Source organism: Cystoisospora suis (assembly GCF_002600585.1).
Source record: "Cystoisospora suis strain Wien I chromosome Unknown contig_1328, whole genome shotgun sequence".
Classification (NCBI taxonomy): domain Eukaryota; phylum Apicomplexa; class Conoidasida; order Eucoccidiorida; family Sarcocystidae; genus Cystoisospora; species Cystoisospora suis.
Genome location: NW_027154128.1, coordinates 1 through 24,198, shown reverse-complemented (window position 1 = coordinate 24,198; position 24,198 = coordinate 1). Strand labels below are relative to the sequence as shown.

The following is a 24,198-nucleotide window of genomic DNA, read 5'->3' as shown; positions in this document are numbered from 1 at the left end:
TATGTATGTATGTATACGTATATATGCGTGAGTATGTATGTATGAATATGTATGTATATATGGATTTGTATGTATATGTATGTCTATGTGTATGTATATGTATTTCTATATGTATGTATATGTATGTATGAATATGCATCTGGATCTTTGTAGATCTATGTATGTATGACTACATATGTATGTATGTCTAAGGGGGACATTGGCATGAGGCGAAGGATGTAAGAGGTGTCTAGGAGATCAATCTTACCTGAACGGGAGGGCGGCGAAAGTAGAAGCTTGTACGATATCCGGCCTGGGAAAATCTCTCACTTTTTGCATCTTGTGTTGTCTTTCTCTCTATTCCGTGCTATTGAGGGGTATATACACCAGCAGACAAAATACTTCAACAGCATTGTCAAGTTTCCCATACCTTTTCATCTTGATATCGAAATTCATTCATTTTTGCTTTCTATATTTCTAGGTCACTTTTTCTGCTTTTGTCTTTTCTCTCTTGCCTTTCTGCTCTCAGGATGCGAGCATTTTCGTAAATGCAACGGTCTCTTAAAAGCCCTAGGAAAAAAAGAAATCTCCTTCTCGATAGACTTCTGATGTGATAGACAGAGCGGGGAGTTTCTGTCTTTCTCTAGAAGAATAGAAAGAGCACGGCGAAGGAGATTCGAGAAGGAAGATCAAGAAGCGAGAAGATTAGGAGGGATAGACATTCTTCGGGACAAACACATGTATCTTTTCAAAATCGCTATATCATACATAGACCGTGTGAAGACACCCAAGGGATTTATCTGATACTTGCTTCATTCTCTCGACCCAGGTGTACATACTGTACTTCTCAATATAAAGATGTAATGGTTAGCTCATGATAGGAGGCACATCTGGGTACACACGAATCACGGGAAATATGGATACCTAAACATATATGTATATACATACATACATCTATATCTACATATATATATATATATATCGGTATGTGTATGTGTATGTACACATTTATACCGTGTATGCCTAGGAACATGATGTGTGAATGTATGAAGACGCATGTATCTATTTTTGTTTCAGTGTACATACACACACACACATATATCAAAGTTTTCTTGGCATGTGGTTTCTTGTCAAAAAGAGAATCCCTGCCTTGTTTAGAAGGTTAGGAAGAAGAAGTTTTCTTGTTCTTGTCATCGTCTCTTCTCTTCTGCTTTCAAATAAGTCTATATCTATATATATGCATATAGCATTTATATCATATACACACACATATGTATATATATATATATATCATTCGTATCATGTGTATATAACCTGTAGATCATCCGCGTCTTTATCAAGTACCTTCTCTTCAGAACGCCAACACAACCAGAGTCAGTCAGAAGACCTTCTTTTTCTTTTATTCCCATCAGTTGTTCCTTCGTCAAGCAGCTCTGCGTCTTTTTTCCGCGTCTCCTTAGCCGAGTGTATGTACAGACAGACATCCACACACAGAAGGGAAGAGGAGTTGTCATAGAGGGCGGGGGTGAAGACTGAGTCACATCATGTCTCTACTGCCTCTTGTATCGACGTGATCGCTGGTTTGTTTGTATGGAACCGAAGAGGAATATGAAGAAAATTTGAGGACGGAAGATGTTGGTCTGCGTCTTCATCTCTCTTCTTCTTTTTTATCGTTGTTCTGAATGGAGATAGAACCATAGATAGACATAGATGTGATGTACAGAAAAGAATCCTGTTTCTTTCTCTTACATGGTTCTCAAGCTCTCTTTGCTTGTTTTACGTACTTTCCGGGAGAAACAACAGAGAGAGAAGAGAAGCTCTTCCCTCCCACCATCCTGAGTCCAATCATGAAAGTCATATTCTTTCTGACTGAATTTCCGCTTTTGGACAAATGGAGTGAAGTTGAAGCAGAATATTGACGAGGACGTTTTTCTTTCTTCGTTTTCGATGTCGGAATAGCTTGTCAAAGACTATGGGTACAATGATGTGTCATACCACTTGGGAAAGGAAGACAGATCACGCTGTAAATCTGAAGATGTGCACGAAGAAGAAGAAAGAACAAGATATGCCAGCAAACACACATTCATCAATGATGGCAAGAACAATGTATGGAGGCAATGCCATGAAACATAGAATCTTTTCTTCTTAGTTCAGGGAAGAAGAAAAATCTTGGAGATATGCGAGAGAAGTATATACTTTGTTGTATCTGTATATCTCAAAATATAGATGTCATTTATCTGCACGTGGATGAGGTAAGTATTTCCTGTCTTAGTCAGGCTCAGGAGAAGTGTATGAAGACCGCTCTCGTTTACACTTGGCTCTATATCGTATCTCTACGAAGGTCTCTCGCTCTGCTTCTCCAGAAGACGCCCCCTTATCACTCTCTCTTCGTACCGAGATCTCTGGTGCTTCCCTGCTTCAGACGTAGCCGCCTCATGGTTCGAGTGATGTGAGGAGAGGCAACGAGTGCAAGAGGTTTTCTTCTCGGGTAAAGAAGACGAGGGAGAGTTGAGATATGCATGCACAAGTCGGTCCGTTATACCTCCTACAGGAGTGACAGACGCCGATGTGTGTGTTGGACATTCGATTCTCTAGTCCTCGTTAGTTGGTATAGCTCCCCTGGATACATAGAGGAGTACACATGGGTCTAGACAACCTAGATAGATAGATATATTAAAGATAGGCAGATACAGACAAAGATTGTACAGATCTGGTATCCGTGGTGATAGCTGTGGATGCAGACCAACTTCCGATTGATAGGCACTGGAATCAAACTGCATTCCCTGTCTCCCTGTATGGATGCTGATGTGCCTTTTCCTTAAAGCAAGGGACTTAGCAAGGGACTTCTTCTTCATCGTTCTCGCCTTCGTCCAAGATATCGCAGTTCTTGACGAACCCGACTAAAGCATTCTTCACTAGCGATGAGTAGAAGAAACGGAGCAACGTGTATGTAATCGACCGGGAGTTCTAGTGAAGTTGCTATCCATTTTGAAGAAGCAGTGTGTCCTAGGCAATGCACTTTTGCTGCGTACCACCTTGAGGGTGTGGAGACCGAGATCTATGTTAGTGCTAGTCAACAAGAAACTCTCTCTCGCGGCGATGCGCGTTCTCCACACACTGGGTTATCGGCGAATCAAACCACGGCCCACAAGGCAAAGGCAGGACTGACGGCTTTTGTGCTGGGCAGCAAATAGATAGGGTGTGGGAGCTATCGTTCACTGTCCTGTTTCAAGAGGGGGTGACGACTACACGAAGGACTTCATCACTGTAGAAGTGTAACGGCAGAAAACATGGAGTGCTCCTGTCGAAACATGGCCTTTCGCGGCAAACAAAGAGCGTTCCTCTCGAGACGTTACTGCTGGTTGTCAGTGGGCGTTTCTGGCTCGACGGTACCGAGATTTGTTTCTATTACGTCATCCGATGTGCCGCTTCACCCAAACAACGGAGACTCCTGGTAGTACCTGGAAGAAGAAGCACGAAGTCCTTGTATATCGGATGCTCAGAGAGAGGCAGAATTGGAACCATGAAAACAAAAAACGTATCGAGTCTCAGGGAGGCCCCCTGACAACCAGGATACTGTCGGCGGAGAGACCCATCTACTTACCTACCCTAAGACCTTCCTTTCTTTCAAGAAGCGAGACGAAACAGATCGAACGCTACACATTTTCACAGGCGATCTGGATGAACGCAAGAATACTTCTCACTTCCACCGCGTTACATCTCTTCACGAAAACGAACAATGAAAGGACAGAGATATCACTTCCACGTCAGGACGCTGGTTGATCAGTGTGGTTGGCGTGAGAAGTCGAGGAGCAAGGTGGGAGGAGTCGCCTGGTAGATGTGAGGAGGACGCTTTTTGGGGAGTTTTCATTGTATACTGCGGTCGTGTCTGTAGATGCTTCGACGTGCGTTCATCTAGGGGACGTCACTGATGCCTCAGAAACCAAAATTATCAGAGAAGTCCATTCAGTTTCCAAACAAAGGTTCTACCTTGGTTCGTTGACGCAGACTTCTTCAGTGGTCATCACTTTGACATAGAGTGCTCCCTTCTCTTATCTAAAACAATCTTTTATTCATTTTGACAGGTCGCTCTTTTCATCATTTCTCCAAAAGGAGACTTACAGGTTTTTTCAGAAGGTAGTATAACCCTTCCTGTTCTTTCGTACCTTCACTGACAGGTTGGAAAAGAAAGATCCAAGCACGGAATCTACATGTAAGTGATTCTCATCCGTACCTATTTCGAAATAGCTCTTTCTACTTCTGATTCCCTACACTTCAACTATCCTTACTCGCGAGCTACTGCGGTACTTCTTGTCGATTTGATGGATTTTTTGCACCACCTACACAGAGGACGAGAACTTGGCAGGAAATGTGTGTTGTGAGAAATAGTCTCTCTCTTGGCTGGCACTCTTTGTTTCAATCTGAGTCCAGCGTCTCAGTTCTCGTGTCTGACGATCACTATGTGCCTCTGTTTCTTGTTTTCTCGTGACTGACTCATGTTCGCCGGGTGTGACAAGAGTGAGGAGACCGCTGCGGCGGTTGGAGTTCCGATTCGGGAAGTTCCAAGCAGTTTTGCACGGAGATTCCTCCAACAGACCAAGTAGAGATATGTAATCATACGTTTCGTGACTTCGCCTGTTTGTGTGTGACTGTGACATGACCTATCCTGTTCATGGAATCACCATCTGTGTACACTGATGAACCTTTCAGCTTCACCTCGAGCAGCGGTAACGGGAGTAAACAAGTGTCCCCAGCGGAATCGGTTGACAGAACTTGACGTCGGATGTTGCCCGAGCTAAAATTCCTCTCCGTTTTTCTTCTCCCACCTATCATTTGCTGTGATGTCGTCCTTTTACGTTTTACGAATGGTATGCTCCGCCTTGGCTACCGAAAAGCTTTCTATGGATGGCGGGTAGCTCACTGGTCTTACGATAGTGCGGTGAGGCTTTCTGTCGACATTTTGTGGCCTTTCAGAAGGTTGCTTTCTCTATACCGTTCCACGGACCCAGTCCAAGATGGCAGCCCAACAGAAGATTGGCGATTACGACATTGAGCGTGTCGTGGGGAGCGGCTCCTTCGGCAAGGCAGTTCTCGTGAAAGACAAAACTGGTCAAAGGTGGGTCAAAATGGAGGCCTAAGTCTTTTTTCGCTGTCATGGCAATTACAGAAGCACTGAGACGAAGGAGCACCCACCGGGGATCTGTGTCGACCACTTGAGACTGCGTGAGTACAAGCTCATATGACACGGATAGCGGGGGACAGCGTCACGATGGGCCTCACTAGGTTTGCTTAAGGTCGACATACATCCGATGTGTACGTATGTGATGATGTGGGGTGGGTTTAGTAAATCTGCGGTGCCGTGAGTGATTTGCATGAACCCTGGATACCGTCCAATTTGACGATGATGCATGTAGCGAAACCCTCGGTGCTGTGCTCACATTACATTCCACCCGGGGAGACGCCCGATCACAGACTGTAGAAGGTCATGGCGTGGAAGAGCTCGACGGCTGTTGGTATGATTATGCAGGCTGATCATGAAGTTGATCAACACAACTCGAATGACTGCTCAGGAAATCGAGGAAGCTCGAACTGAAATCCAGGTTGGTCTCTCTCTTTTTCGTCCATCTCCAAAGTGACCTGTGTGACAGGCCTGCTGGCCAACCTACGTGAAGAGAACGAGTTTGTTCGGGCAGCACTGGACGTGTAGTGAATTTCGAAAGCAAGCAAATTGGTCCCCTGCAAAAAACCCGTCTCTCTCTCTCCCATACGTTTAGTCGCTTTACTTAGCTGTTAGTCTATAATAGAGAACAAGTGGCACCAAGTTCAGATGACAGCTGTCTGGGCCTCACCATCTCCAGAAGAGTGATCATGTGAGGAGTAACAAGTCTTCAAGAAATTACGCCTCCACTGGGAATGTGCTTAGCGAGAATACCACGTCATAGCCTGTCGATGTTGTTCGAACGTAGACGGGTGGACGGGCGGCGGACTGCCTTAGTCCAGCATCTTCCCTGTGTTGATCTGCAGGTGCATCATTCAGCTTTTGGCAGCACTCTGGTCACCGTGGTCCTCATGAAGTTTGTTCAATTTTTCTTTCTTTCTTAGGTGTTGACAAAGCTCGTTGATGCACCGTTTACAGTCTCCTACAAAGGGGCCTTCACCTCTACCTACCAGCGCATTCCGCACCTTTGCATCATCATGGAATACTGCTCAGGTGCGGATCTGCTGGCGTGATTTGTTACGAGGGGACTCTCTCAGTTTGAAAGAATCTAATGTAGTTTTCGTCACAGGAATTGACCCAAGACATGTAAAAAAGATTCCTAGATTGCTGGACCGTGCGTGCAGCACATGCTTCCGCTCTGTTGTCTGCTGTTGAGCTGGGAGAAGATGTCTCTCAAGGGAATTCAGCTCGTAGTCTGATATTCAGCAGTCAAGCTGGGCTATACTTGGTTAACGTGATAAACTCCCCGGAGTTGCCACTGAGCAGAAGAGATGGCTGAAGAACTTCATCTTCAACCCGCAACCCTCTCTCAGTGAGAGGTATACCTGCACGAGACCTATACTGTATGCTGCTTGTTCTGGAGAGCACGAATTCTTGGTAGACCTGTTGGCACAGCTCTGATTCTTCCAGGCCTTCCCGGTGAGACGAACTTTGCGCAAAAACTCCCGGCTGTCTTATCACAGTGTATACCATGAAGACGCCTCTTTCTTCCCTAGGTTGCAAGCAAGAGGAGTGCGTGTAACCCGTGATAAGCGGCAGGAGGGACTCTGTGGATGTAGCCGTACTATGGTGATCTGACGCCTTAAATTTCCAAGTGAAGATGTTCTGTCTTTCCCGTAGGAGGAGATCTTTCAAAGCTCATCAGAGACCGCAAAAAGCACGCCAAGCCATTCAGCGAGACAACCTTGCGGACATGGCTACTTCAGCTCACACTTTCGCTCGATTTCATGCATCGTCACAAGGTTCTTCACCGAGGTAAGAATTCAGAGGTGCAACACTTTCGCAGCTGACGTTTTTTGGCTCAGTCAACTTGTCCCTTCTGTTCAGTAGCGTGTGAAAAAGAGGTTCAGGCGCTCCCACGCACGGAATTCCCAGTCCCAGTCACTTTACAGCATGCTGTGTGAGATCCACCTTTATGAAACATCAGGTAGTACCTTTTGTTTTCCGAGGACCATCCTTTTTTAGAAAACAACTCGAATGGTGGCTTTGAGAAGCCTGTGCCTTCCTCTTGAGACGCGTATAACGGCAGGTGAACGCCGCCCTCCTCACTCAATAGAAATCTCTGTATGCACACACAGAAATTCGCCTCGTCAAACGTCTACGAAACCCTTGGATTTTGTCATGTACTAGCCTTTCCTGTGGGTTCCGTATTCTGAGCTAGTTGTGGAATGCCATCGGTCCTTGGTCGCGGGTGTTTGCAGACTTGAAGCCGGCAAACGTCTTCCTAGATCAGGACAACTACATCCGTGTCGGGGACCTAGGCTTGTCAAAAATTCTCGAGTTCACCCTCCAGCAAGCAAGAACGCAGTGCGGTACGCCCGCCTTCATGGCTCCAGAGCTCTGCCAGGTTCGTCCCAACTGGCGATCTGCGTAACCATCACTGGTTATGAGATAGAGTGGGGGGCCATTCATTTTGCTGCTGGCGCACTTACGGGCTCCACAGCTACTTGCTTGGGCTGTCGAGTTCTACCGGAGACCTCTAGAGTTAGCGAAACGGCTCCAGTCAACGGAGAAATTCCACCTTTATGGCCGGTGACTACTGAGTCCCTCCCGTACCTATTCTCACAACTGCATGACGTGATGCTATCGATCACAACCGCGGAGCTCCTCCGAGAGTCTTTGCTGGTTTTGTTTCTCCTACCATGTTACATTTTCAGGGTAAGCCGTATCAAACCCCCGCAGACATTTGGGCCCTTGGATGCATCATGGTGGAGGCCGCCACGTTCGAGCTGCCGTTCAGAGGCATGACATTTCCCGAGCTTCAGCGAAATATATGTCACGCGCCAGTAAGACGGAAAGTGTCTGCTTTTTTCAGGTTACTCTACTAGCCAAACCAAATGCCCTCGATCTACGTCCGGTCACCCGAAGCATTGGCTGACAGCGCAAGCTGATCCTTCGGGTGACCGCTTTCAGGAGGTGCTCGAGCGGTGGCCTGGCTTAGCACCTATTGCGGACCAGATAGGCGTGCAAGATAGAAAGTTGTTACAGACCATAGTGGGGAAGAGCTTTCCAAGCCCATGTGTTTCCAAAACTTGGACCTCAGGTTCTGTTCAGTTCCCGTCTTGCTTGACATCAGGCACCGAAATTGCCAGCACGGTATTCTCTGGATTTGCGAACCATCTGCGAAGCAATGCTTAATAAGGACCCTAAAAAGAGGCCCACGACCCAAGAGATTCTGAATTCTCCGTCAATTCGGGTGAGGCTCCCCCGCACCGCAGAATGAAGTGTAACGGACATGCAGTCTGTCCCATTCCGACCACCTACCACCTGTTCAGCCAATGAGCTTCCTATTGCAGCGATACCCTTACGTGCCAAGTAAACAGGCAGTCAGGAACGGCCGAAGAGCTGTTTGTCGCGGTTGGTCTTACCCGGCGGAAGCCCCACAACAGGCAGGGACCTCTCCGTGGGCCGGGTTCCATACACCAGACACGATGGGTTGCTCTTAGGCAGCCGAAGTCTGAAGTGGGGCTCTGCGTGCTCAGCGGGCGAAATGTTTTGGTGAAATCCATTCACTTGGTGAGTAAGCGCGAGTCCCGCATTTGCTGCCATGATAAGTGGAACTACTGCAGGGTGTTTTTGTCCTCCCCGCAGGCTGAATATCATGCTTTCAAGGCGAAGCAGTCAGTGGCCTGAGGCAGCTATCCTCTCGCTCGGATTTCGTTATGGTGGACACGTTCGCTCCACAGGTGCTCCCTTCTATTACGTGGTTGTCGCGGGAGTCGCCTGCGGGTCCCGAGTCCTCTGCGATGCTCTTCGCAGTATTTTCAGGTGATTTTCAATAACTCCCGAAGTGTTGCCGGTTTCTCACTCGTCTGAAAGACAACGACTGCAGCTGGGGAGCTGCTCCTCATTGCTGAAAGGCTGATGCATGATATCATTGCTTCGGTCATCCTTCGTCTCTTATAGTTTCAGTTACGGGGGTTGGCAGAATATGCACCTACCTCATCCGCTTGCTGTTTTGAAGCGCCGGCACTGTTGGTACCTGTACACGTTTTAACACAGTTTCCTTTGAGACACTGGGCCACACAGGCCTACCACTAGATTCCCTCCGGACACATAGTCTAGGGAAATGAATCTCTACGGAAATTCCCCGGGAGGCGCAAACGTCCTGAGCAAACGTCTCTCGGTAGCTACGGTTTCCACTCGCCGCGCCCTTACAGCATCATGCGGTGGAGAAACGAGTGCGCACGGGAAAACGCGGGTACCGCCCGAGTCCTCTTGCAGATGGTGTACGCCCCTTACCCGCCTGGGAAGTGCCGATAAAGGTCGCACCCCTGGTTGCCACACGCAGCCACGCCGTTTGACACGGAAGACACCTGGCGCTAGACTTCTAGTCCCACTCCGTAAACTGACCCAGCTCCCCAGATAAGTCCGCACCGAACATTGTCGCGCCAAGCCATTCACAACGGCTTCAGCGTCTGCGGGTGAGACCGGAGCACGAAGCTGTCGCTCAGTTGTTGCAGAGTTCCGCGGAGAAGACAGCGGAGACCTTCTGTTTTTTACCCGAGACTGCCCGCCCTTGGTGTAGTACCTCCGACGCGACTGGTGAGTGTATCGTCGCCATGGATGGCGTCCCGCCAGGCCGCACCGCCCGCTGAGTGACGCGCTGTGAACGAACGATGAGCCGGCTACTGTGCCTCTCGCTCGTTCGTGGATATGTGTTCTGCTTCCGGAGAAACCGGCTGTAAACTTTGAGGTGATGCGGGCATCCGTCATGCGTGGTGTTCCTTATGACCACGCATACCGCTTCCCGAGTTGACCAATGATTACCTTGATAAACCCCTAGGCCGGGGAACGCTTTCATCATCTTTTGTTTGACTGTGCACGACCGATCTCCGGACTGGGGTGCCCCGTCATTGCCGCCCAATTAGAGAGCTGCTCCTGCAGCCTCCTAAAGGCTCCACAGATAACGAGCGGGAATCTACCGTCGGCTCCACACCGTATGCAGGCCACGAGGCGCTGGAAGTGACGGCTACTCCTGATGGTTCTTGTTCAGTTTGCGGTTGCCCTTGTCCCTGTCGCTCCCTCCTGATCTCAGACCCAGCGACGACCACTGCGTCCGCTGATCACTATGGCTGGCTGAAGAAGTCAACCGGCCTACCGACTGTGAAGGTCGCATGCCCTCACAAGAAACAGAGTGAGGAGACAGCATGCATAAGAGTGGGGCTTTGTTGGCGGAAAGATGGACATGCGCTGTGCTGTATCTCGATGATCGATAGCGGACAGCCGAGGAGCGGATCTCCCCCTACGCCGCAGTCTCACGACATGAAGCACGCTGTGGTGAATCTCTTAGCCGGCCTCGCAACTCTTGTCAACTTCATCGCATTTCCTCATCGCAGAATTGAGTGTGAGTCCCCTGAATCGTGATTACCATCAAGCCAATGGCGCACGCACAATCGACCTGAAAGGGAATCTTTTTCGGACCAGTGTGGCGGGGTCCATCTGGCCGAAGCCCACAGCAGCTCTCACCAGCATGGAAAAGTCAGAAAAGGAAGTACACCCCCATGGGCAGGGAGAAGACAAATTGGAGCCCATAATCATACCGCTGCGGTGTGACGAAGATGTAAGCAATGAAAGTGACAATAGGAATCGACCACCGAGCTGGCGCACCTGCTCGCGACCGGAAGCGGGAGGCCGGTAGCCGCTGCAGAGGACGCTGTACCGAATATGCCGCGTGTTCTGGACTTGCGGAATAGAAACATAGGTATAGCCGACTCTGTAGACCCGCCTCTGCTTCACTCTGGGGTGCCCTTGGGGTGTATACACCGGATGTGCAGGAAACCCCCTGGTAGATCCCCATACCACGTTACACTACCTAGGTGATGAAAACCGACTACGGACACAAGGACAAGAAAAGCCAGCGCCGGCTCTCACAGCGAGCATGCTGCCGACTCATTCAAGCAAAACGAAACTGAGCCGAGTGTGCCTTTGAACGACCCAGACTGTTTCTGATCGTCTCCAGTTGACTCAATCGCCTTCGAAAGAGGGAAAAGCTGGAGAGCTAAGGGGTCTAGTGAATCGCTTCTCCCTCCTGCCTGCGCCCGACTCCCGACGCACGCGCGCCTCCGGATTCCGCTGCTTGGCCGTTCTTGGGTGGACCGTAGGTTAATCCGAAAACAATATCCAAGGAACGACTTCTTTCTGCAGTCGTCGATGAGTTCTCCGAGCAATACCTCCTACAAATCAATGCAGCCCCAACCAAGTGAGGTTTTTCACGTGGTATGTTCTGCTACGTGCGGCTAGGACGCGGTCCTCTCTCGAAGGCGCTGCTCAAAGGCTCCAGGCACCAACGGAAGAACGGCTCACAGCCGGCCACGGCGGCACTCTGCAGTATGTCCTTCGTAACCTGCGTAACTGACACATCTCCGACTTTGGTGCCCTCCTCAGGAGAAACAAACTTCTTCTTCAGAAAAACCTGCAGCTATGGCAATGCGATATCACCTCAACGTGGAATGCCACCAGGCAAGTTCGCAGAGGCCGCCTCAGCGACCAGCTCCCCCTAGAATGAGAAAAAAGTCCCGTGTCCCGGGTATTCCCAGGGAGTACCTCGATTGGGCATAGTTTCTAGCGAGGCATCTGTCGGAAGGCCATCCTGGTAGGTCGGATCCTTTGGATAGCATCTTCTTTCTCGGCAGCGTAGCGTTCTGCGAGCACAGTTTCGCGTGTAGGGAATCGGCCTGGAGTTTCGCGCACCGACAGCCCATGAGCTCCGGCAACCCCAGGGGGACTGGGTGCGTTGTGTGCTTTTGGGACAGTTATTTTGCACGGCTCACGGAGATATGAAAGCGCCTCGGAAGGTCTGGGCAGTTTAGTCTCGAGCAATACTGCTCGAGGAGCACTCAGTCCTGCGTCACACCCTCACCGCAGCAACTTTTGTAAGGCGTGAGGGAACAGGGTGTTTTACGGTCTCTGAGTTTTCGGCCGCAGCAAGCATGCCGCCGCGGAGTCTATTTGCGTCTTCCCCCCGACGGTTCGGCGTGGACCGGAAGCGCAAAAGCAGAACTACATTGAAATAGATCCCCGGAGCGAGACGCTGGTGAGCTTGGCATACAGTTGGTGAGTCAAGGCGTGTGCAGCTATGCGCTCATTCATGGTCAAGAAAAGGTTCCTTGCACCTTCCCCGTAAATCCTGACTGAAAGCTTACTTTGCCTGACCGTTGGGAACTCACTGCGTACTGGAAGTTGGCTTCTGCTGTCCACGTCAGGATACGAGAGCTCCTGCGCTGGTAGTGCGGTCCCTTGAGGCTGCGGAACGAGATGCAGCTGAGAAGGCGCAACAGAAAAAGAGCAAGGAAAGGGAAACCATGTACGCCAAGTCCACGGAGCGCCGGGGTCTAACACCCTGCGCGGACGCCGGCTGGCGTACCTGAACAGCGAAGGGGAGAAACATCCACCTCATCAGATTTATTTCTGTCCATACGTTCCTTGCACTAGCTGCGCGGAAGCTTCAGTTCACTAAGCATTCCGCTTGCTGTCGAGGTCTTGTTCCTCAGAGGCGGGACATATGCGAAGACGCCTCACAAGCAAAAAACGGGCTTCTTGTGCGCAGTGCCTGTACAGACTACAGATGAAATAGCCCGCGTCTCTACTTCCTACTGCGCTCCTTGTCTCTTCTGACAGCCAGTCGACAAAGCTCTACAGGCTTTTCCAGCGTATGGGAGATGTCTGGGAATCTGAAGAGGAAGACGAAGAAGATCCGACCCCCGTTCAAGGGCAAACCGCGCGTCGACCTGGCGACGTGCGCCCGGTGGTCGCCTCTGCGGCGCCTGGACGGCAATCAGGAAATAAGCGGTCTCTGGCATTCTGTCTCCCTACTGCGGGAGGTGGTGACGGTCCGGGAAGACGCGCAACTCTGTCAAGCGCTACTCTAGCTGGTTTGGAAACCGAGAAAGGTAACCGATCACCCCGCTAGACTGCAGATGAAACAGGTAGAACACACAGACTTCAGAAACCTCATTTCCAAGTACCCCAGCCTGTTGCACGATATTCAATGGTACAAGTCACAATGTTCTCGCGCTTGCTCAACAGCCAAAGAAAGATAGGATTTTTTAGTTCTTTTGTTCCCTGATCTTTTTTTGATAAGAGTCCAACTGGACCCGACACCCGAGTCCAGTTGGTCTAAGTCGTTCGCTGGCCGGGTAGAACAGTGGAGAGACTTGTTCGCGCCAGCAAGCGAGTCGGCTGGTTGGCGGTGTCGGCCTGTCGGCTCAGGGCCGGGAGGAACCCAAGAGACCAAATCCGGGGCCTCTTCTTTCCGCTTTTCCGCATTCTCGCGCGCGTCACGATTAACGCGCTCTTCGACTGTGCACCGCGCACGTAAAACGACCTACACCAGGAAACCAGCGAAAACTATCAGCTCGACTAACAACGAGTGGGACCCTGCATCGATGAGTGCCCTTCTCCTTCAAATGAACCCTGCTCGTCTCAGGGCCGAACACACGAGCCATGGTAAGTGCCCAAACAACAAGCCATGCCCTGGACGACAATCTAAGCAGAAGCCATCGCTATCACAAGGCGAGCGTGCAGCACCACATCAGCAAAACTCACTGCTTCTTAGCTACTCGGCAGCGTCTTCATCGCCTGACTAGGAGCTCGCAGGCTGGCCGCAAATAGCAAAGGCTGCCACGCAGAGGTCACCCCCAGCTCAAACACGTCTGTGTCGGGATAGGGTCCACAGCCCTGCAAGCAGACGTGTCTCAGGGCAACACCGTTGTATCTGGCCGAATGAAAGGCACAATTGCTCTCTCCGCGTTGCGGAGGTCTGCCTCCAATGTCCCCTCCTTGCAAAACAGTTTGGATGTCGCCCGTTTGTCACCTGTACTCGCGTCCAAGCAAAACTATCGGCACTGGGGCTTTCGTATCGCGCTTTATGTTTGCAGTATTTCCGACCATGACGTCCTCTGAGCACGACTCTCTCCTGAGGGGACTGCAACGGAAGTATATTCTTCCCCATGCTGCTTTCCGAAGACATCCCTTGGTAAACTACGTGACTCCACCGCTGGTAACAATGGTCCACTGGCCCCAATAACAGAAATCAGTGTCAGCGGGCTGGTGTTGGTTATCTGCGACCTGGAAATATTCCAGGGAAGGCACCCTGAGAGTGACCAGTTTCCGCATACGAGATGTTGTGTAACCTGTCAGATAGCAGGCTTCACAGGAAAGACCACAAGACGCAGCACAGAGTTTCCAGTCAGCCCCCCCCCATCAATGTAAATCGATCTCCTGGTCTTGGTTTCAACCCCCCGACCTTGATGCTGTCGCTGTAGAGGGCTTTTGGTTCCTAGAACTGGTGCTGGAGTGCGGGGACACGTTTGCAATTCATGCCGATAGTCTGGGAAAAAGGGGTCTGCGTTTCTAGAAGGAACCTTGTAAGCCAGTATGCATCAGAGGGATGCTGCCGCTGTTCTTTTAGAGGGCGTGTTATTTCATCCTGCTCCACACTCATGGGAATGATAAGGCAGTACGTTGCTCTGTCCCCTTACTAGGGCGGTTGGAGAGTGGCTCACTGGATGGTGCTAAGCAAGGACGATTTCATGGTCCGCGTGAATGAGGATCACGAAGAAGAGGCGTCTCGCGGGTTGGTGGTAAGTGTCTGAACGGAACCCTCTGCTGGAGAAGTGATAACAAACAGAGGTACATACTAGGCTCCGTCCCGATTGTCTGCATGGCCGATGACGCCACTGTCGGCGTGAGGCCGTGGTCGTCGGTGAAGATCGCCGTCACCTTAGGTGGCACTTTGCATGGCCGGAACGGTGTAGGGAGGAATCACGCATTCTGGGCTGCGGTGCCGCCCTTATGATTCTAGGTCATATCTTGGGCTTCTGCCTCGAACACCGACTCAGAACTATCTCATTGGCACGTGCTTGCTTTTTGGATGCACACAAGGAAAGGAGGCTGCACAGTTTTCTCGGTGTCTCTTCTTAGATTGAGGCTGATCAACTGAAGGCGCGCATTTTCAGCCTTGTCGCTGAGGAGCTTCCTCTGCACTTGTTGACGACAAGCCCCCTCACGCCCGTAATTACCGCCGAAATCCAGAACCTTGCTTGCTCCGATACGGTAGCCAAACTTACCTGTGCTTTCGCACATTTCCTAGCATTTCTGCTTTTTCGGCAGAAAGATGCTCTGCCCGCGAACCCGGATCTTCCCCTGGACAACAGAAGTAACTGTGACAACGCGAATACTGAGAGCAGAGCTATTTGTGGCACTCCTTTCTCACCTTCTGAAGAGACTTCAGCTCGACCTGGTGGCCCCTGCATCAATGGAGGGCGTGAAAAACAGGCAGTCGAATCAGAACACGGGGCACCGCAAAGCCCGTCTTTCCGGCATTCAAACACTGGAGTTGTAGGAGAGAGTGCTTGTCGGGGAACACCAGGCCCGCCCGAAGAACTTTCTAGGCCCGCTTCCTCCGACGAGAGAACATGTGCGCCGGGGCGCCAAAAAAAGCGGAAAGTATCAGTTCCGCGTCCAGAGGCAGATATCATGGAATTCGCACGGTTCCCCCTGGCCTCCGAGAGCCAAAGGGCCGCTTGTCTTCTGACCCTCCAAGATCTTTTCGCTCAGATATTCTGCCACGCGAAAGTAAGGATCTTATCTGGTATTTCCACCACTCAGCCGTGTAGCTCGGGTTGACCAGTCGCCTTCACAATCCGAGCACCCCGTCGAGACTTCGCTCTACGTCTCTAACATGCCACTCGAAGTTTTTAGGTGGATTGAACAGGAAATGTAGCTCCTTGATCCGTGGAAGAAAAAAGTAACTTTATGCTGGTCGCATCTTCGGCCGTGCGCCAGATCGTATTCCCATGTCTCCCCTTTTCGCGTCTCGCGTAGACTAAGTGAAGGCCGGTCGCATCTTCTATTGCGTAGCTGATCGTAGTCCCTGTCTCTCGTCTCTCTCTGTGACGTTTTCTCAACCCGCAGGCGTGTTTTGAGGGAGGATTTGCAGTCTCGATGGTCCTGCCACTGATCGCGCTAGCATGCAAGGATGGAGCAGAGTCCTGCTTGCGGCGTCATTACCCCCGAATTTTCAAGAACAGATGGCAACTGTACAGCCTTACAGACAAAATCAACGCTTTATTCGCTCAACTCTTTGATGTCAACTGCTATCTGGCAAGGTGTGTCACCGTGCGTTCTGGTAGTGTTCGCGCTCTATCACAGACTTTCTACAGAAGTGTTCCCGTGCTTGCTATCAAGGTCTTGTGGTACGGGAAATCGTTATCCATGCATACGCATGAGGATTGGTCTAGCAGAGCGAGTAGTTTATAGCAGTAGCTTCACTTCATTGAAGGCTATGTACAGTGTTGTCACCGCGGACACACTCCACGGAGCGTGTCGCACCGGAGGACAGACCAAGCTTACTCCCGTTCGGTTCTCCACCTCATTTTAGGTTCGCTGCGCTCGACTGTGTTCCGAAGACCCAGCAACTGAACAAGAAAGTAAGGATAAGGGCGGAATGGTCTGAGGAAGTTACCATGTATTCCTCACGCCCGGATAACGCCGCGTCTTTCGCCGAACATATATGGGCGGCGGCCCTGCATCTGACACGGTGTTGCTTCTTTCAGCAATCGTAGGTATTTTTGGGGCAGAAATAGCCCTGGTCGTCACCCGCATCATGGGTGGACCACTGCTACCTCTCAGGCAGTACGCCGATGTCCGTCCTACGCGTGTGCGAGCCGTCTCGAATGGCATGAAGCGATTCGCGGTGTGGTTTTCCCTTTAGAGCACTCCTTTGCATTGATTGGCACTGCGGAAGATTTTGCACGCAGGGCACGTGCTAGGTACCGTATACTCGATGACCCGGAAAGGGCAATGTAGCAATTCGTCGGGTGTGCCCCTCACTTGCCAGACACTGTGTGTGCAAGAGAAGGCGATGTCGTAGCCTCCAGTCCCGTCTCGCGTCATCGTTCCCTGTTACTTGGCTTGGGCGGACGCCTTACCTACAAGAAAGTATGGTGTTGCCACAACACAGTACTTTCCCGGAGCTTGGAGCCACCTCTCGGCGGGGTGGCAGAAACGAAAGGTGTTACGTGACACTGGACTGAGTGACTGCAGATTCCTCGTCCCGTGTCTGCCGGCCGAGTCCTTGTTTTGTAAGTTGAAGGGTAGGCGCTTGGAAGACTTCTGCATCTCCGTTCTCTTGTAGAAAGGGAGCTCCACGAATATGAGTCAACTTCGTGCAGATCTTGGTGAGGTCGTGCCTCACCTCGCATCGGCGGCTCGAATAGCGCATAAGAGACTCCGTGACGGCGGAGATGGCGGATGCCAGTTGGCAGCAGACTTCGAACACAGACCGGGGGAAGGGGGTCCGGTGTCTCCAGTGGCCACACCATCGTACTGTGTGTATCGCCTCTATGTTTGTATCTTTCCTTCGAAAAAACTGCTCAAGTGTGTGTGAACCCAAAGCAAAATTGTGGCCGGGAGATGACTGGAGGCCTACGCTGAGTTCCCAGGTGCCAGTAATAGAAGAAGTTCCTTGGACGATACTTATCATTTTGCAGCTCGAGCGTTACCTAATGAATGCCCCAAAACCTGCAATCGTCGCACCAAGGCCCCCTTGCTCCCCGCGTTCGGCAAACGATGCGAAACCTTCACGGGACCCTGGAGACGGCGGCTGGAAAGACCACTCTTCTCCTGAGGAAGAAACACCCAATCAGACCACAATTAACTGGGATGCCCCAGGTTAGCTCGTGTGTACCGCATGTTCAGGGGTGCACTTTCTCACGAGGAACGACATTCGAGCTGCCGCATCCTGTAGTCCAAAAGAATGCCTTTGCACCCACCAAACTTCTCGCAGGTCTTGGAACGAGGCAAACCAATCATCGGTCCTGTTTTCCTCTAGCCGTATTTTTTTGAGCCGGGAGGGGGCTTCACGCGGGCTGGCATGGTACGTTGTCGGCCACCTCCTTCAGTGGAAAACGTGGATCGTTCTACTCTCTCTAAAGTGCCGACATACGGCAAACCTACTCGTTCGCTCTCGCACGGCATGCCCACGCATGTACTGCCACGGGATCTACCTCTCCTGTTGCATGATATCAGGCGTGCCGCCGCCTGCTTCGGAAAGCAAAAACTACAGAGTTCCAGCTGGGCCCGAGCCGCTACTTCACAGGAAGTTCTTCGGGTGAGTCCCTACGACAAAGACAGCGTAACATCATGAGGACAAACTGTGGTAAGGCTTCTGGTGCCCGCACGCCGACAGCTGCAAGGCGCGGAGGCGGTGGAGTACGCCCCGGAGACCTGTTGCGCACTCGCAAGCATGTTCCCGATCTCTGGCCCACCTGCACGCAAACCAACAAGAGTGATGAGCACCCCCTGGAAAGCATGGCCGTTTTTCCACTTTATGTCGGTAGATGAAGCACCCGTCTTTGCAAGCGTCCTTCAACCGTTGACATACAAGGCCGGGGAAGCCCGTGTGCGCTTTTCCTTCTCCTAAATGTGGCTAGATTTGACAGATCCTGGCGTTATCAAGAAAAAGCCTACCTTCTATACATCGTACAGCGTTATCTCGATGATCGGTGACGATCCCCTATACTGTACCACGCATTACGCAGGGCACGTTGTCTAGTCTGGCATGGTACCTTGCATCCAGCCAGCTTGATGCGGACGGGGGAACGCGTAAGGCTACACACTCGCAGCGAACAGACGAAGCCGTTCTTGCATAGAAAGAAGTATATGACTGATTCACCTTCTGCATGCTGTATGATAATGCGACTCGAAATATTTGTGAGCTGAGATTTCCTCAGGTATACACTCTACCACTGTTTGGAAGGACCTGAGGCTATCTGCACCAGTGAACTCTTTCGGGTTACAGTTTGGAAGGCTGTTGATGTGGGCATCATTTGTAATCTCTTGCAGCGTTCTATCAACTTGACTGGTCTGTTTTGCAGGACAAGTGCGCTTCTCCGTTTCGGTGTACTGGGGGGTGAGTCTGCCGATGCGGCATGTACTAGGGCCTTGCTTTTTCGACTAGACGGCAAGTTTCGCTACATGAACCCTCTCACCGCCCTGGAAAGCAGCAAAAAGACGTCGTCATCCGCTTCACCGGCGTTGGAAGGAGCAGCCTTCGATGACTTTTCAAACGGCATTTTTCCAAGTAAACCTGGCGCTACTCTACGGGGATGCGACCATAATGATTTGAACCCAGTAGCCGAGGACCCCGGTACAGCATGGAAGGAACAAGACGGAAGGGGTATGCGGAGATCGCAAGAAGAAACGGCGAAGGAGATGAAGGAAGAAGGGCGATTAGCATGGATGACGACAGCTGATCAAGAGAGGAAAAAAAGAGAAAGGATATCTATGGCTGACATCGACGGCGTGTCAGTATACTTTACTCAGACAGAGATTCCTGCGTCTCCTACCCTTCTAGAATCATCATCTCCTTCTTCTCGTGATTCGTCTGTTGAGCGAGGAGAAAAGCTCTTCAATGCTGGTGGCCATTCGTGTCCTGAAGGTAGCACGCATCAGGAGAAAGAAATAGCCATCCAGAATGGAGAAAAGAACTCGTATCTGTTTCAACACGGAGATCCCTTCAACCACCGCACGATCTCGGAATCTCAGTTGTTCAGCCGCTTCACTCGAAGCGCTGAGGTAGCTGCAGGCTTTGATCACTCTAAAGAAAAGCAGAACGGCAGGCAACCTGAAAGCAGCAGAAGCAGAGCCTCGTCTTCACCCTCTGAGGTCGACGGCCTCAGGGACAAGATACCAAGTGGTGGTCAGGAAGGCTCGACTTCCATGAAAGTAGGAAGTGTTGGACGTCCTGCGAACAGCTCGCCGAGCGCTGAAACGTTCTGGAGTGGGTCGGAAGAAGACGAAGAGGAAGCGGGACTCGGTAGAGAGGAGAACGGTGGTTCCGATATGGCGCCTCACGCGCGTGGGTTGGACACGAACTGGAAGGAAGGAAGAGAAAAACGGAGAGAAGTTGGACCGTCTTCTGATCAACGTAGACATACCGTAGAACATGAATGCACTGGATCACACGGAGAGGTTTCTTCTTACCGGAGAACGCTGGAGAAACTACGAGAGGAGAGAAAACAAGATACATGTTCCAGTGAGAAAGGCCCGTGGATTCTAACAGATGGGCCGCTCAAGAGGAATGAAGCATGGCTGGAAAAAAGAAGGTCGAGAATTGAGAACCTGGCTGCTAGAGGATCCCTGACCCTAGGAGCTAAAGGACTGCAGCCGAGTACCGACACTGTAAGGCCTTTACGATCAGAGAAGTATTACCAGGTGCTTTTACTGGGCAGTAATGAGTATAGGCAAAAGGTGTTCGCCCGCAGAGGTGCTCCTTGAAAAACCACCCACTTCCTTGCTCACCTTGGTACTTTCCTTTTCACTGGATTTTATGGGCCTTCTCCTCGGCCTTTGCCGTGAAATGACTGATGTTTCCAGGAGGACGGGCGTACTTCTAAGAAGAGGACTGAGACTGATCCGACAGGTAAACCATACCTTCGGCGCCATTCTCCGGCAACTCCGCCTCATCGTCCGGCCTCAGAAAGCCAAACACCCTTCCAAATTCCTTCATCAAAGGAAGAAGCGATGGAAAGGCCAAGGAAGCGAACAACGTTTTGCAGTGTGTCTCCGCCGTCTGCTCCCTGTCCTGAACCTCTTGCTGCTTCCGCTGAAAACGAGCGTTATCCTTCTGTACAAGGTTAGTCCGCACTTTCGCTTTTTCTCTGGGGAGCGTCTCCCGAGCTCTGGCAGAAATCTGACACCTGTCGAATACGATTTTCATTCACCTCCTCCAGCCTCCCCTCTTGACGACTGGGAGAACAGTTCTCTGGGGTTCCCTGTGGTCTTCTCTGGAGAAACATCACACTGCGAATGTTTCCCTATCTACAGAGGGCTAGAGCTCCTGTCAGGGGTGATGAGAATGCAAACATTAGTAGTATAGATGGCAAAGAGTTTAGCTCAGATGAAAAGTCCAGAGAGGGAATAAAGGGAAACCGGGAAACCTTTGCTCACTTCCGGAAAGACACGAACCGAAGCAGCTCTACCAAGTGTGTGTGTATGCTGTCCCCAGCCTTTGAGCGAGGTTGGATCGTCAGGATCTGACTGCTGGCATTTCTCGTCTCCTCTCTTTCAGTTTTTGCTTCTTCCTGTGGTGTGTTTACATCAGCGTCAGGTTCTTCGCCCGGCCTTCATTCTTCTTCGCATTTGCAGCGTGTGATCTCGCCTTCTTCATCTACTCCTTCTCTCACGTCTCCGTCACCTCTCGTTACCAAGGCAAAACTGATTCCTCTGACTCGAGTAATGAGCTTGCCAGGCAGCCGCTACCCGTGCTCTCCCTCTTCTCCTCTGACTTCTTCCTCCGGGCTCCAAGATCCTGTTAGCGGGGGGACTCCAGGTATCGTGCCCCGGCCCTCGACAGTGGGAGACCCAGGTGGTGCAACTAGCCTATCGACTTCTCCCCTGTCGCCGGGGCTTTCTCTCTCTTGTGCGGCTCCTCTTTACCGTCGATTCCCAGCTGTGGATCGTTGCGTGGGCCGTTCACAACAAAGAAAGCCTGAAAGAAAGGGTCCCGTTGGTGCGTCCAATGAAAAAGCAGCACAGGCCTCGGAAATTTGCGAAGCGGATCCGCTGTATAGTTGCAAGGCTGCGGAAGAATTTCAAAGACACACATTGAATGCAGATAAAACCATCAAGAGTTCCGTTCACGGAGATACCTGCCAAGAAACCGTCGGAGAAGGCCAGTTCTCTCCAGATCTGGCTAACCGGGAGGCCTCATCGACCTCAGCGGCGACGCCGGGATTGAAGGGAGAAGCGAAGTCCGAATCCCACGGCTTGGGTATTACCCAGGATATGGGATTCTCACCATTACCTCCTTCAAGAGGAAAGCTCTATGGCGCTGGAGAGCTGAACGGCGCTGTACATGCAAAACAAAAAGCAGGTCATTCTACAGGCGCTCACCCTTCTCGATCTTCCCCTGGACTAAAGAATGCCTTTTTCTCCTCTGGCGTTGCTTACGCTCCCTCTGTGGGGAAGACAGGAAAGGAATCGTTATCTTATTGTGTAGGGCAGAGAGACAAAGCACAATTTGAGAGAGTATCTTCACGAAAGCCAGCAACACGAGACAGGCGAAGTTCAAAAGGAAGTCCATTGCCAGCAGCAGGTTTGGGAGGAGACAAGAAAAGAGCAGAAGGTAGCGCGAGAAAGGAAGAAGATGCCCGAGAAGGTTTCAAAATACGGGAGAGTATATGGAAAGCCGGGGGGAAGGTTTCTGGTGAATATCGGAAGTGTATGCGAACGCTCCTAGAAAAGAGAATCAACGATGCGAATCTGATCTCTGCCAGCGTGTCAAACTTCACGAAGGAATCGCTTGTCGACGAAGCCGAAAACTAAAACGATTTCCTGGGCTTTCAGCTTCCTGAGAGAGCCAGGAGATATTGTTGTTTCGTTGATGGCCGTCTTCAGAAACCAGCTCGACTTTTGTGTATGTCTTCAAAAAAGATTCCCGATGGACTGTTTTCCTTTCTTCTTCTATTTGTTTCTACTCTGATTAGTAGTCCTTTTTAAGTGATGATGCAGAAAAAACGGGGTCCTAAACACGACTCGGAACTGTGTCCTACGATCTCCTCCTTCCTCGAGAAGTGGCACCTGGAGGGAGCACGGTGTCTACTTCTGTCGCATTGACGCGCACAGACTCTTGATGGCATCTCCTACACTTACGTCGATCAAACGCCCATTGTGTCGTCCCACTACGTCAATCATACATCGGAAGCTCATAGATACGACAACCTGTTTGCGGGGCATTCACTTCTTTAGGAGCGACGTTCCTTCTGATTCGGTGCTGGGCTCCACTTCCTTCAGATATCTCCTTTTCCTACCAGGATTAAGTAACACGACTGCGATAAGAGATGTGAGACCCTCCCGTAACCCTGACCGTGGCAAGTTAACGCTATCCCTACCCATTTTCTCAGTTTACCCAGGTGAAAAAAAAAGAAAAACATTCTTTCCTCTCTTTAGACAAAGTCTTTTCGAACGGTTGGCAAGGCCTTTACTAACCTGTTTGTAAACTAAGAAGAACGGTTTTCCGAGAGAGAGCACAACAGAGATGCGCCTCCCTCTCGGTGCCTTGTCCTTTATCTCACACCGTTCATAGTCAAGACAAAAAACTTGAGTGTTCGTCGGCCTTCAGGCAACTCCCCTGTAGCTTCCGATCAAGACGTAACCACACCCGAAGCATGTGGAGCGCGCACAACAAATGATTCCACACAAAAAGAGACACTTAACTAACAAAAAACGAAATGTGTGTACGTGTATAGGTCGCTTCGCCAGACGACCACTGCTACCTGTTCATGATACGTCGGAGCATCGCCGATCTTCCGTGAGAGCACCACCGACATGCACCCTCAATTTCACAACTAGGTACGTACACACGTAGAAGCTTCCGCGGATCATCCCTTGTTGATATCTTCAAATACTACAAACAAACAGGGAGGCCTACATACCAGAGGCCTGACACCACGACCCCCTGTAAACATCATCGCTTTGCGGCCACAGAGTCCCCTTTCCGTCGCGAGAAAAAAAAAACCAGAGAGCACAAGGGACACACAATTCGATGTTCAGCTGAAAGCAGATCTTTTTCTTAGAGAAAAAATTAATGCTGGATGTGGAATTTAACAACAGTATCGATACCGGGAGGCTCTTTCAGACCTGCCTCTTTGGCGAAATCAGAGAGAACTTTAGTCACGGATCTCCCGCTAGCATCAAGCATCCATGTCTGAAAAACACTCAAGCACACGCACAACTCTCAACATTTTTCCTCGCCACTGTGACACCACCACGGACGGGGTGTTCTCCTCCAACAGCTAACAGTCTCGAATAAAGACATATAGGCGCTCAAGGACCTTGTAGATAACCACGCCAAACAACAGCACGGGTATACAACTACATGGCTTTATCTCTAACTGTCCGTAATGACATAGATAGATTAAAGATATATAGATAGATTAAAGATATATAGATAGATTAAAGATAGATAGATAGATTAAAGATATATAGATAGATTA

At 50.6% G+C, this 24,198-nt stretch overlaps 6 protein-coding genes across 6 annotated transcripts in view; 4 read left to right on the top strand and 2 right to left on the bottom strand.

The window, feature by feature from the left end:
• CSUI_003100 (uracil-dna glycosylase) overlaps positions 1 to 905 on the top strand; it is a gene marked incomplete at its 5' end in the record, with an annotated part of 1,162 nt that extends 257 nt beyond the window's left edge. Inside the window, one exon of the mRNA XM_068063298.1 lies at positions 509 to 905. Coding sequence (XP_067924731.1) covers positions 509 to 588 — 80 coding nt within the window. The remainder of the gene's footprint in view (positions 1 to 508) is intronic.
• Positions 906 to 3,924: 3,019 nt separating this feature from the next.
• On the top strand, positions 3,925 to 9,092 carry CSUI_003099 (cmgc ck2 family). Its single transcript, XM_068063297.1, has 9 exons — positions 3,925 to 4,192; positions 4,954 to 5,095; positions 5,507 to 5,579; positions 6,082 to 6,190; positions 6,818 to 6,952; positions 7,399 to 7,544; positions 7,855 to 7,983; positions 8,274 to 8,393; positions 8,789 to 9,092. The coding sequence occupies exons 2-9, from the start codon at positions 4,995 to 4,997 to the stop codon at positions 8,828 to 8,830; spliced, it is 855 nt and encodes a 284-aa protein (XP_067924730.1). The 5' UTR covers positions 3,925 to 4,192; positions 4,954 to 4,994; the 3' UTR covers positions 8,831 to 9,092.
• Positions 9,093 to 12,125: 3,033 nt separating this feature from the next.
• On the top strand, positions 12,126 to 13,109 carry CSUI_003098 (uncharacterized protein; the record flags this gene model as incomplete). Its single annotated transcript, XM_068063296.1, has 3 exons — positions 12,126 to 12,233; positions 12,403 to 12,503; positions 12,818 to 13,109. Coding segments are annotated over 3 exons (501 nt in total), but the record flags the coding sequence as incomplete, so codon positions are not given.
• Positions 13,110 to 14,076: 967 nt separating this feature from the next.
• Positions 14,077 to 16,459, top strand: CSUI_003097 (uncharacterized protein; the record flags this gene model as incomplete). Its single annotated transcript, XM_068063295.1, has 4 exons — positions 14,077 to 14,174; positions 14,683 to 14,781; positions 15,122 to 15,775; positions 16,115 to 16,459. The coding sequence occupies exons 1-4, from the start codon at positions 14,088 to 14,090 to the stop codon at positions 16,457 to 16,459; spliced, it is 1,185 nt and encodes a 394-aa protein (XP_067924728.1). The 5' UTR covers positions 14,077 to 14,087.
• A 1,829-nt stretch (positions 16,460 to 18,288) lies between these two features.
• On the bottom strand, positions 18,289 to 20,705 carry CSUI_003096 (uncharacterized protein; the record flags this gene model as incomplete). The annotated part of the gene is made up of 3 exons (XM_068063294.1): positions 18,289 to 18,468; positions 19,192 to 19,451; positions 20,636 to 20,705. Coding segments are annotated over 3 exons (510 nt in total), but the record flags the coding sequence as incomplete, so codon positions are not given.
• Positions 20,706 to 22,107: 1,402 nt separating this feature from the next.
• On the bottom strand, positions 22,108 to 23,905 carry CSUI_003095 (uncharacterized protein). Its single transcript, XM_068063293.1, has 2 exons — positions 23,192 to 23,905; positions 22,108 to 22,160 (listed from the first exon to the last, which is right to left on the bottom strand). Exon 1 carries the CDS (start codon positions 23,901 to 23,903, stop codon positions 23,787 to 23,789), a length of 117 nt encoding a protein of 38 aa, XP_067924726.1. The 5' UTR covers positions 23,904 to 23,905; the 3' UTR covers positions 22,108 to 22,160; positions 23,192 to 23,786.
• Between the last annotated feature and the right edge of the window lie 293 nt (positions 23,906 to 24,198).

Coding starts and splice junctions, on each gene's coding strand:
- CSUI_003099 (XM_068063297.1), top strand. CDS start 4,995: ATGGCAGCCCAACAGAAGATTGGCGATTACGACATTGAGCGTGTCGTG. Junction 5,580..6,081: donor AAGCTCGAACTGAAATCCAG/GTTGGTCTCTCT, acceptor TTTCTTTCTTAG/GTGTTGACAAAGCTCGTTGA. Junction 6,191..6,817: donor CATCATGGAATACTGCTCAG/GTGCGGATCTGC, acceptor TCTTTCCCGTAG/GAGGAGATCTTTCAAAGCTC.
- CSUI_003095 (XM_068063293.1), bottom strand. CDS start 23,903: ATGCTTGATGCTAGCGGGAGATCCGTGACTAAAGTTCTCTCTGATTTC.